General features: G+C 36.1%; 1 protein-coding gene across 2 annotated transcripts; it reads left to right on the top strand.

Moving 5' to 3' along the window:
• Positions 1-7,082: 7,082 nt before the first annotated feature.
• Positions 7,083-12,804, top strand: LOC127120171 (PHAF1 protein At3g51130). 2 transcript variants are annotated; one of them, XM_051050580.1, is made up of 15 exons: positions 7,083-7,453; positions 7,857-7,939; positions 8,296-8,370; positions 9,539-9,606; positions 9,937-10,042; positions 10,128-10,188; positions 10,266-10,432; positions 10,580-10,642; positions 10,774-10,821; positions 11,451-11,564; positions 11,659-11,758; positions 11,855-11,934; positions 12,125-12,229; positions 12,334-12,386; positions 12,561-12,804. In XM_051050580.1, the coding sequence occupies exons 1-14, from the start codon at positions 7,357-7,359 to the stop codon at positions 12,379-12,381; spliced, it is 1,215 nt and encodes a 404-aa protein (XP_050906537.1). In that variant the 5' UTR covers positions 7,083-7,356; the 3' UTR covers positions 12,382-12,386; positions 12,561-12,804. The 2 variants fall into 2 exon arrangements, with proteins under 2 accessions (XP_050906537.1, XP_050906536.1); XM_051050579.1 differs by having other exon boundaries at positions 12,331-12,386.
• The last annotated feature ends 257 nt before the right edge of the window (positions 12,805-13,061 follow it).

The following is a 13,061-nucleotide window of genomic DNA, read 5'->3' as shown; positions in this document are numbered from 1 at the left end:
CAATGCCTAATGACCTAAAAATGATATGTAATATGTTAATGCTAGTCCCAAGAGAGGAGGGCAAATTTTGAGGTGTTACAGTAAGTTGTACCAGAGACGTATCAAGAATGCTTTCATAAAAAGGTTCACCCTAGCGTATTCCAAGAAGGTGAAATAATTCTCAATAAGTATTCTCCAATACACTCGGATCCCTGAGGCAAGTGGACTCCCAACTATGAAGGACCCTTTATCATAAAGAAGGCCTTCTCAGGTGGAGCCCTGATCCCCACCATCGTGGACGGGGAGTTCCACTACTCGTGAACTCCGACCCAGTCAAAAAATATTATGCCTAAAAAGAAATGAATAAAGAATCCTCTAGGTTGACATCCGAAAGGACAACCTAGGAAAAAACTGATGAAAAAAAAGAAATGTCGAGGCAAAAATTAGGGATCAAATAAAGAAAAACATCATAAAAAGCCGGCTAAGTCAAAAACCTGAAAAGGTGACTTAGGCACAAAAAGGTATCCTAGTGGATGAAAAAAAGAGAAAAAATATCCTGGAAAAAGTTAGGCAGAAAGGCATTTAACTACAAAACTTGAGCCTACTTTATCACAACTAGAACTCAGACGGAAAAAGATCGGTCCAGTCATTGTCAAATGAAGTAGAGTATTGTGAATCAAATCTTACATTGGATAATAGTGTGCGTTGTAAAAAATAGAAATTCATATAAATTTCTCATTGCCATTTACCCTTATTTTTCAATTTTTTGTAATTTCCTCTTCTAGGATTTTTCATCTTTGTACTCACATCTTATGTACAAACTTCCTTTAACATACAATAAAATTCTTTCTCATATCAATTTTCTTTTTCATTATCAATCTTCTTTTCTCGAATTTTGTTTGCAAATATTGATTATTTTTTATATATAATAGTGTGAAAACATCGAGAATAAGAAAAAAGCTAAAAATAAAAATGTTTGCATTACTTTGTTCACTTGAAAAGTTCCAAAGGGAGATCGGTAGTCTACAATGAACACTTAATACTTTAAAGCATCTCAATGACTGCCCGATCTAGTCATAATTCATTTTCTATCCCATAAAGAATCAGGATATAATCCCCAACAATTATGGTAACTTGAGGTCCTCTCCTTTGCTATGAATTCTCTAGTTCAGTTATAGGAAATCGGAGAATCAAAGTCTACCACTACTCAAGAGAGTCTCATCCTTGTGGATACCAGTCATTTCCCATACAAAAAATAAACCACATTGCTGTCTAACATGCATAATCTCATGCATCATATAAATTAATCATGCACACTGCATACATCATGCATAACAAACATCTCTGTTGTGACTGATATATTCCGAGACAAGGATGTCGGTCAATGACCCCACAAAAGCATATCTTCCATTCCATATCCCCAACAAGCAAATTCCCGACAATACACTTATACTCCTTTCTCTAAGGATTTTTTTTGGATATTTTTGTATTTAATCCTCTTCTACCTCGAATGCCTGAAAAGTTGTCGTTATTCATACATTCAAGTCCAAGATGATTAAATAGGGGCAACTGTTATACTCCAAAATTTGCCCTACCATTTTTCCTCATTTTATCTGCATACTTTAGTCATATATCATAAGATCATTCACTCACATTTTTCAAATAAACATCATTGATTCAAAGGTTTTTTTATTTACGACACAAAGATTTGAATCGTGACAAGTAACCTATCAAGCTCCATGAGCTAGGTTTTTTCTATGGTGTACTTGAGAATTAAACGTATGGAATCATTGTATTACACTTGACTTTGAAGGCTCATCTTTTTGGATCAATTCTTGTGAGAAACCTTAATGTTTGTATAAGCATTTTGATTATAGGGATTGCATCATGGATGGAAGAATTTGGAAGTGATGGACAAGTTTGACTTTGGTCAACAAAGTCAACCGTTGAAGGTTGACTTTTTGAAGTGATGTACTTGTTAAAGTGAGAAATCAATAACTCATTTCTCAAAACATAAAAATAACTCAACACATTCAAACCTTTTGTTTGAGCCTTAGGGCGACACAATTGAAAACCCTTCTTCAAGGTAATAAAATCAACAAAACAAACAAACAATTTCAAACCCACGAACCACGAAGGCTCTGATTTCTCACTTCAACAAGTGGGCATACGTAGGCACGAGGATCCATTCCTTGGCGAGCACACTAATTTAAAATCTACTTCCACTCCGCAAACCTTTGGCAAGCAAACATTCGATAAACAATACACACGTAAGCGCAAACATCCTAGATGGTTCCCATGGAGTACCATGGATGTGAGGGGTGCTAATACCTTCCCCTTGCATAACCGATTTCCGAACCTGTTCGTGGTTGCGACGACTATTCTTTGGGGTTTTCTCGATATTTTCCCTTTCCTTTGGAATAGATAAAAACCGATGACGACTCTGTATTTTTTGCGTAGCGACACAGTCAACATATATTTAACCCATAATTCATTAGGTAAGTGATTTCCTTTCAACATACTTCTTACCATGTTCATGATGGTTTTATTCTTCCTTTCATCAATACCATTTTATTATGGAGTGTCGGGTGGCACCACCTAATTCAAAATCCATTCTCTTTCACATAATACATCAAAATATCTCTACACATATTCTCCACCACCAACAGTCTTCAAAGTCTTGGTATTGTGGCCATTTTATCTCTCCACCATAACTTTTAACTTGGAAAATACCTCAATCACATCACTTTTTTTCTTCTGATTAGGTATGTCCATATTTTTTTACTGAAATCATATATGAACACAACAAAGTATATGTTACCTCCAATTGAATCTACATGAATATAACCATACACATATATGATTATATGATCTCAAGGGTTGCTTTCGACTTACTTCCTGCATCTTTGATAAAGTTGTTCTTGTGTTGCTTTACCTGAACACATTCTTGACATATGTCATTTAGAATGTCAATTTATGGTAAACTTAAAACCATATTTCTTATCTTCAGGCTTCTGATGTCTTTGAAGTTTAGATGGCCAAGTCTTTAGTTCCATAGCCATTCATCATTGCTAGTTGTAGTTTCCAGACACTTATGCTCCATCACATCGAGTTCAATCTTGAAGGTTCTGTTTTGAGACATATGTGCCTTCAAGATTGACTTACCAACTAAGTTGAGTACTCTCATTATCATATATTTGATCAATACTTTGTAATTCTTCTCGATTTGTTTCCATATGATGAGTAAATTGGTTTTCATACCTGGTATGTACCATACATTTGAAATTACTGATCATATGCCATCTTTCCTTATGAATAGAACATCACTAATACCTTATGTAGCTTAGTTACTTTCATTTTCAAATTTCACTTTGTTCTTCATCGATTGATTGATGTTGATAAACCAATATTTTCTTCCAAACATGTGTGATGGGCAACCTAAGTCTAAGTACCGTTGATCCTTGAAACCTTCTTCTTCTTTTGTTGTGACCATCGACGACACTTCTTCTTCTTCTTTTTCTTATTCATGTTTTGCAAGTTTTGCATCACCTTCTCGATTATTTCTTTTGTTTTCTGGACAATCACGAGCATAATAACTATGTTTATGGCGATTGAAACACTGAATATGACTCTTATTAGGTCTCCTTCCACCACCTATTCCTCTACATGCAACACCACATTTGTCATTACTTTGGTTTATGGATTATATCTGGTTCGACATATTTCCTTCTTGTTGGTAACTCATACCATTTGAATTTTTGTAACCGCCTCTACCTTTGTTATTGTTCCAATTTCCTTTACCTTTCCTTTCTCTTGTTGGTTATGTATCAGTAATCTCTACCATCATGCATTCGAGAGGCTCTGCGTATAAAGCTTACTCCACCTTTAGAGGGTCGGAATCCACTTGCATTTTTGGCCTTTCGCCAAATTGGAGCCTTCCTTCTTTCAGAGCTTTCTGCACCAAATCCGTGAAAATAACACATTGATGAGTTTTGTGACCAAGGAAATTATGAAATTTATAGAATCCTTTTTTTTTCTTTTGTTATAGGGGAGGGTCTTTTAAACCCTGAGGGACGATAATCTGACCATCTTTTACTAATAAATCAAAGATTTCGTCGCACTTAGACACGTCGAAAGTATAGGTCTTAGCTATATATTTGTCTGTTTTCTCTGGTTCGAGAGGGTTTTTCCCATTCGAGGGCTTCAGAACCTTACACACATACGGAGGTCCGGGCTTAAGTTCTGCCACATTAACCTCACTCCTATCGACTATATCTTTGTCATCGGAAGAAACTTCTTCGACTGCGATGTAGGACACGTTTTCTTTCTTATGGTATCAACCCTCCTTGGACTTCTTAGCTTTCAAGCATTCGATACGTAAAACTTTATCGGTCAATTGGGCCATATCTCTAAGATACTAAGTATCTAGATTTTTCCTTATAGAATAATCTAGACCCCCAGTCTCCATCTCGACTAATTCGTGTTCAGGGACTTGGGTAAAACATTGTGCTTTCAGCAGTCTAAACCTGTTTAGATACTGATCAACTGACTCAACAACCTTTCGCTTAACGCTAGCTAGTTCTTTGAGGATGGTCTTTGATTGCCCCATGTAAAATTGTTCATGGAACAATCTCTCTAACTGTGTCCATGTTTGAATCGATTATGGAGGTAGGGTTGTGAACCATGTAAATGCATTTTTTGTAAGAGAACTTGAGAAGTATTTTAACTTCAAGTCCTCATTGTTCGCTATGTCTCCAGCCTTAGTCTGGTACCTGGCCACTTGCTCGAAGGTAGATTCTTTAGTATCCCTAGCGAACTTGGTAAGTTTCGGGACTTTCCACCCCCTAGGCAATTCTATTTGTAAGATAAAATCTGGTAGAGGCAAAGAGTAAGTCGGCCGTTGTAGGCCAGGACTTACTCTGTTTTACACTATGATCCGTTCGACGATAACCTATATGTTTTGTTCCCCCATGGCTGCATCGTGTCAAACTTGTCGGACCAACTGGTCAGAATCCTGGTTACGGTTAACCAGTACCACGGGGGGCCTTCGTGCCACCCTTGGGATCTGTTCAAATTCCTGATATTCCTGTTCGATAGTATCATCCGTCATTTCCTCTTGTCGAACCGGTGTTTCCGGTCGAGAAGGATGCGTAGGATTCTGACGGACCTGAGTCCTCGGGGCTCTAAAAAAATCTCATATCCTTGTCATTTGGGTTGCCAACTGTTGGTAACTCTGCGTTGAATCCTGGATCATTGGCCTTAATATGGTACCCATTTTCGGAGTTAGCTTGTGTACCACTTCATGATTACTTTCGCCCATCTGTTGTCTTATAATGACGACGAAACTTGACGTAAAAGTCGGGACTGACTGAGACGTCAATCCGAAACCTGGGGGTCGACCAAATGGGGTTGCCAAAGGTCCAAACCCCTGGTAGCGAGAGAATGGAGATGATGAGGTATCACTATAAGTCGAACCGAGGTTATGCACATTCGCCATAAACTCAGTCGACATTCCTAACGTTCTGTGCATGGGGACCGTGAAACTGGACATATGTTGCCCAACAGTTCCTATGGTTGTTGTTGGCGTTTGTGGCTGACACGACGTCAGAATTGGCCCTACAAACTCTGTTGAAACCGTTGATGCCACGCTAGAGCCGATATCGACAGCCTGAGGCGTCGGTGTATCTCCCACCGAAGACACTTCTTCGTGGGGTCTAGGAGACGTCATCTTTCCACTGCGCAATCGCATACACTTAACATTGTTGATGTCCCACCAAGTGTGCCAATTTGTTGCTTCGTCAACAATCTCTAGCCTTCCTATAAGAGGTTTACTTGCAGGACCGACTACAAAGTCCTTGACTTAGTGTTTGGGTGTATGGTTTTTTGGCAAACAATGTTTTCTAAAGGTTTAAAAGGTGTAAACGCAACTCTTGATGAGTTAGGAACGTGATAAAAGTAAGGCAAAAAAGGAACGTATAAACGATAAAGTAAGAAAACAAAGGTAAATTTGGTAAGATTAAATGACCTGTAAATGTAAAATGGAGGCAAAGTACATTTTCGTGAGGAGATTGACTCTTTTCTTGTAAACGCTTTGATATTTCAAGCTTTACCCCACTGCAAATGTTCAAAGTGCCACCCTCTAGAATATCATCTAACACTAGCTTAAATACTAGTCTGGGGGGTTACAAAACCATCTCATGATGCCACGCGTCGGTCCACTTCCCCCATTTTGACAAATAACTACTCACGTTCTTTGAGTGCCCATGATTTCCTTCACCACTCAAACCCTTCGACTTTGACCGAGGCTTGCAGATGTCAACCTATGGACGCGTCCACCATCATGTCGAGGATGCTCCGACAAGTTCCCTAATCGAAAATGGCTTTCTCCTCTAGCTGAAATTGGTCAGCAAACAGAGGGATATTCTGCTTTTAAATCAAGGAGGGAAATTCCTTTCCACCAAAAGAAAACATTTCGGAAGCACGAAACTCTACCATCTATAAGAGGAGACAAATATATCACCATATCTAGCAGCCAAGATATTCCACCAACGACCTGTGGCTTATGAGATAAACCTCTATCTCCTTTTAGTTAAAAGAGCTTGGTTAACAAGCCGAAGATCCTTAACCCCAAACCACATGTTCTCTTAGGTTTACAAACATCTACTCATTTTACTCAAGATATTTTGTTGTCTCCCTTCACATCTCCCCAGAAAAACCTTATTTCGATCAACACAATCTTTCCCATCCTTCACTAGTAATTTTAAAACAGACAATAAGAAGATAAATATATCATTAAGCAAGACAACTCACCCGTTAAACTAACATGCACATGCTATCAAGAATTGAGTTTTTTAGAAAGCAAATTACCAAAAAGATCTCAAATTATCTCTCGAATAAGAATAACTTTACAAACAACCATAAATAATGATTAAATATTAAATATAAATATATAGTATTCAAACATATTCACTAGAGAGTCTGATATTTTCCTAAATCATTAATTAATTTCAGCCCTCAAAACACATAAATCAAACATACAATAAATTGTTTGATTTTTGTTTCATTTAGAACTATAAGTTGAGTGTATATTTTGTAACATTTTTTTTTAATGTCAAAAACCTACTGTCTTCACAAAAAAACAGGTGGGTTAGGGTGGCGTGCAAGAGGGGGCATCTTTTGCGTTTTGTGGTGTCCAAAAACAATTACAGAAACATCGTTAGTTTGGTTATTTCGTCAAAATCTAATCCAATAGAAATCCAATATAAGCATTCAATTCACCACCTTGGATCGAAGCGGTTTCATCACCGAAAGCAACGGAATCAAAATTACTTTAAACCCAGAAACTCTAAAATACCCTCCAACTTCTCTTTCTCTACTATGTTGCAGAGACCTAGACGCCGCTGCGAAGGCACAGCCATGGGCGCTATCGTTCTCGATCTCCGTCCCGGTCTCGGAATCGGTCCTTTCTCCCTCGGTAATCATCAATTTCTCCATTCCCTTTTCTTCCTCCTTCGTTTTACCAATTCGATTACTATTTTTGTCGCTCCAATAATTATCCGATTTGTTTCCGGATTACACTTCATTACATTTCGTTGAATTTGATTTCATTTTTTAATTGTATTATAGTAATCGTTCTTCGTTAGCTCGTTTTTTAATTTAGGTCAAACAGATTGAGTTTTTTTTTTTTTGGGTTTTTGAGCGATGAAATTATTACTTAATTACAATCATGTAGTAGTTTTATCGAGTATGGTGGAGTTTTTGTTTAGCTTATTTGACAATTTTGGAAGAATTGAAGTTCATGCTATTTGGCATTTCGTTTATCGTTAATGTTTCGGTACTGTTTACAAGCTTATTATTGTTTTTGTTTTGCTGTTTAGGGATGCCTATATGTGAAGCATTTGCTCAGATAGAGCAGCAACCTAACTTATATGATGTGGTGCACGTGAAGTATTTTGACGAGGTTTGTAAATTGTAATGTATAGCTAGTAATACAGCTTAATTTCTTGTTTTTTTGTTGTCAATGCTCATGTGAACTTGCTCAAATAGTGTTAGAAACCAGAGGTAACAGAGCTGTGAAATATTGAAATTCACTGCATTGAAGCACAAAAAATAATGAAATATTGTACCACACAGTTTTTTCTTCAATTTTGTGGAAACTGGCTTATTACCATGGGCTGATGACTGCTGATGGTTTTGCATCTGGAGGCATCTGCCATCTGTTGTTCTATTTTTTTATATATATATTTATTTATTTTTTACTTTGTGAGAGATTTATTTAGGTTTACCTTGGTTTGTTTATGCTTTGTGCATTTGCAGGAACCCCTAAAGTTGGATATTGTTATTAGCTTTCCTGATCATGGTTTTCATCTTCGTTTTGATCCTTGGTCACAGGTTTTTCTTTTTTTCCCTGTTATGATTCCATCTTTAGATTTTATACTTGTTTAAATGCCTATTTGGGAAAAAAAGGGTAGGACGATACATCTAAGTGAAATCTTTATTTATTGTGTCTTTAATAGGAAGTATGAGGGCTTGAATGGCTATCATCAGAAGTTTACAATTTATTTGACGGGAACAATAACTGTTGCTTTAGTATAGTGTTGGGGTTGCACGGATGACTATCGTAATTTGATTGAATAATATGCTAGTATATTTAAGAATGTGCATATAAGTATACATGTGGAAAATATAAATGGGTTATGAATATTAGAGTTTTTTCTTTAGAAAACCTATGTAGTTTTTAGTTTGTATTTTCATTGAAGTTCATACAATCTATGTAGTATTATTGAGAAAAATCCAAGTCCCACACTCGTTAGAGATATGTCCTAAATAGAGCTTATAAAGCTTAGGTAATTATCACCTCACGTGTCAATTTTGTGGGGCTGAGTTAAGCCCAAAACATAAGATGGTATTACAGTTTCCTAAACCAGTTATTGGGCCTCCCACATTATCCACGCAGCTGACACAATAGCCTTGGACGTGATAGAGGTTATTGAGAAAAATTCGAGTCATAGATTAGCTAGGGATATGTAATACAGTAGCACTTATCAAGTTTGGACAATCCTCACTCTACAAACTTATTTTTGTGGGGTTGAGTTCGATCTAAGCAGAACCTGATACGAGAATAATAATAATGAAATTTGTGTAAGGATCTTGCGATCCTATCCTCATGCAAATGTAAATTGTGGCAGTAAGTGATTGTAGTTTAGAATTTAGCAATACTTTATTTCTCCAAGTTCATTAGGGGTGGATCAGTTGAAAGTGAGGGGTGGGTTTTTCTACTCTAGGTCTGTTTCTTTTCTTAGAGTTATGCGTTCTTTCCGGTGAAGATGACATCATGCTAGAGAGCTTGTACTTTTAAAGCTGATATTGCTTAATCAAATAATTGTGCAACACTCCCAATCTCCTTTCTCTTCTTATAGATTTAAAGCTCCAACCCAGCTGTTTTTAGCACTTCTTATGCTTTCAATCATTTTATGCTGTCACAGAGAGCTTGTTTTTTATTGGTTTCCATACCTAACAAGATGATTTTATAAATGACAACTTTCCATTACTATTTTAGAGACTGCGGCTTATTGAAATATTTGATGTAAAGCGGCTTCAAATGCGCTATTCTACTTCTCTGATTGGGTGAGTCTCTGGCCCTACAACTTTGCTACAATTTATACTTACCCCAGTTGGATTTGCTTCTAACTTGTACACTTAATTAAAATTTTGGTTCTTCATGTGCAAAAAGGTAATTGAAAGCTTATAGGTATTTGTTGAGAAGTTAAATAAAAGTTTTTCTGAATAAAATAAAATGTAGAAGCTCCTTTCAAATTTTATGAAAGGCTATTGTTTTTAAAGATTCATAGTTACTATGATATTCTGTTAGTATTTCTTTCTCTACCTACCAATGACTGTTGAGAAGTTGATCCAAACTAACCGTTATTATCAATTGCTATTCTTTTCAACTTCTAGGGGACCAGCCACTCTAGCTACTTTTGTTGCCGTATATGCACTGTTTGGGCCCACATACCCTGGAATTTTTGACAAGGATAGATGCATTTACACGCTTTTTTACCCGGTAATGCATCAGTATTGGTCTTTATTTTGGTTCTACTATTCCACATTTATGTATTCTGGTTTATAATTTTTCTTGGTTTATATAGGGGCTTTCCTTTGCATTTCCTATTCCGGGTCAGTTTACAGACTGCTGTCATGATGGGGGAGGTATATCATCATCCATTTGATAAGTTTCAATTTTTCTTGTTTTCATATGTTAACTTTGTTTCTTTTCATCATGAAAGTGGAATTGCCGTTGGAGTTTCCAGATGGCACAACCCCAGTTACATGCCGTGTTTCTATTTATGATAGTTCCTCTGGTAAGAAGGTTGGTGTGGGGTCCTTAATGGATAAGGCTTCTGCTCCTCCATTACCTATTGGCAGCATTTACATGGAAGAGGTTCATGTTAAGGTTTGGTTTCTTTAATCTCTAAAATCTGAAACAGTTTGCGTTTTTGTTTGTTTAGTCTGACCTTTAGTTGGCTGCATAAACTTTCTGTTTATTTTGGCAAGGTAGTTGTTATTCAGTGTCTAATTCAGTTCTTTCTATGTTTTATAGCTTGGGGAAGAATTGTACTTCACTGTTGGCTCCCAACACATTTCATTTGGTGCATCCCCACAGGTAAGTTTACATTCAATTGAAGTTGTTTGTTATGCTTTTAGCAGATTATTTTCATGTGCTTTCACTTCTTCCACTTGATTTTTATTCTTTATCTAAAACAAAGTGTATGCTATGCTTCCTGTTTTATGCAGGATGTGTGGACTGAGCTAGGACGTCCCTGTGGTATTCATCAAAAGCAGGTATCATAAATTACCAATTCTTAAAAATGGAATGCCGTTGTTTCTGTAGGATTCTTGTGGACTTCAACTGATGCACTACAGAATCAAAATGAACTCTTTCTGCATCTTTATTGTTGATGTACCAGAAAAACATGAATTTATGAAGATTTATACAGTTCCACTATTGAGCTTTTTGGTGTACATTTTATAATTTGTCAGCAAATATAAAATTTCAACATAACAACAAATGCCTTCTACCTTTTAATTTTAATGGATCGTTCACGGACCTAGCCAACTTACAAGTTCTTTTTGGGTAGATATGTAAGTTCTAAACACTAGGAGTTGGGATGGATCTAAATAGAAATAATCAAATAGAGTTTTACTATCTAAAGAAAATCTGAAGCTTTTATTTATATTTATATTTTTAATTTTTTTAGTAAAAAAATCAGAAGCTAATTTTTACTTGTAATCTTGTTATTTATTCTCTTCATGGAGGAGTAATGATTTTCACTAGATAGTTTTCAAATTATTTCACGGAGGGGAACTCTGAATTCAACCTTGAGCATATAACAACATCGTAATATTGATAGCTACTAAACTGCTTTAATGGGTATTTTGTTTGTGTGGATTCTGACACATTGGTTCTGCAGGTAGATCAAATGGTTATACATTCTGCCTCTGATCTTCGGCCACGGACAACTATCTGTGGAGATTACTTTTATAATTATTTTACCCGTGGTCTGGACATATTATTTGATGGGCAGGTTTGCACCTTACCTCATTCTTTTGTATCTATGCACAGTGTGCCCACAATCCTAAAATTGGTAATCGCTGCTCCCTCTTGTCTTGTTTTTTCAGACTCACAAAATCAAGAAGTTTGTGTTACACACTAACTACCCCGGTCACGCTGATTTTAATTCATACATGAAGTGCAATTTTGTTATCTATTGCTCAGATGGTAAGTCGTCTATTATTTACATGATTGGTCTCAAATGTAATAGTTATATAATTTTTTGCTATGAAAAAAGTGAAAAATCATTTTCCCCCTTTCCAGTTGGTGGAGGATCTTTTCAGGATGTAAATAATAGCAAACAGAGGGTCATTACACCTAGCACAAAGTGGGAACAAGTGAAGGTGAGCTTTTACCCGCTTTCAAATTGTATGGTTGCCTAATAATGATGCTTCATCTTGGAAAATATTGATCCCTGTTTGTAAAATGGATAAATAATTTGAGGAAGAAAGTTGTCAGTAGCTATGATGTGGGTTTCTCATAATTATAAATATAAGTTTTTATTACATAATAGCACATAATGGATTCTTGTAGGAAATACTTGGGGATTGTGGGAGAGCTGCCATTCAGACACAAGGTTCCGCCAGTAACCCATTTGGTTCTACTCTTGTATACGGTTATCAAAATATAGCTTTTGAGGTGTGTCATTCTTTGTGCTTTTATGGTGCTCTGCTAATTTAGTTGTTCAGTCTTTTATGGGGCCTTTGAATGACCTCTAAGCTATAATTTGGTGATTTTAGCAGGTGATGAAGAATGGTTATATTGCAACCATAACTCTCTTCCAGTCATGATGATGGTACATTTCTTGTATTGTTTGCTCTCGTGAAAATTCCAACTTTATATAAATTAATATTTCCGGCTTCTGTCGTGCTAGACTTTGATTTATATATCAGATTTCTTCCTTATGTTACTTCTGATAGTTATCCCAATTTAGTATATAGAAGTTTCTCATAAAACATATCAATTGCAGGGGCTTTTGAAGTTTGGTTAATCATAATCTTTCTGCCTATCGTTCCAAGGGGTGGTTGCAGAACTTCATAAGGCGTAGCAGGCTTTGTACGTTCATTGTGTAAAAAAATATAAATAGTTCAACCATCACCATCATTATCGTGTGGACTGGCAAATTTGTACAGCTGTCTAACGAATTGTACATATAATTTATGTAATTAACTGAACAAAGCAAATGCAATAAGTTCCCAGTGCTTTAACTTTAAGATGACTTCACTGTGAGATTCTCTTTTACTATCCTGCCATAAAGCCTTGATACAGATAGAGATATTGAAGATATTTAAATAAAAAATATAAATTCACATGATAGTGACAAACATAAATAAAAATAGTTACTAGAAATGATCAAATCAAATGATAGTTATGTCTTTTTCATCTTTTCTGTATTAATTACGATATAACAAACATCTATTGTCGGATATTAAATTCTTTACTGTTAATTCTAATTGTGTCAAGTCTCCTC

Source organism: Lathyrus oleraceus, chromosome 2 (assembly GCF_024323335.1).
Source record: "Lathyrus oleraceus cultivar Zhongwan6 chromosome 2, CAAS_Psat_ZW6_1.0, whole genome shotgun sequence".
NCBI classification, from domain to species: domain Eukaryota; kingdom Viridiplantae; phylum Streptophyta; class Magnoliopsida; order Fabales; family Fabaceae; genus Lathyrus; species Lathyrus oleraceus.
This window is presented reverse-complemented; position numbering and strand designations above follow the sequence as displayed.

Excerpts from the sequence above, each read along its gene's own strand:
- LOC127120171 (XM_051050579.1), top strand. The coding sequence starts at position 7,357 with ATGTTGCAGAGACCTAGACGCCGCTGCGAAGGCACAGCCATGGGCGCT. Across the intron at positions 10,043-10,127 it reads TTTACACGCTTTTTTACCCG|GGGCTTTCCTTTGCATTTCC; the intron begins GTAATGCATCAG and ends TGGTTTATATAG. Across the intron at positions 11,759-11,854 it reads TGTTATCTATTGCTCAGATG|TTGGTGGAGGATCTTTTCAG; the intron begins GTAAGTCGTCTA and ends CCCCCTTTCCAG.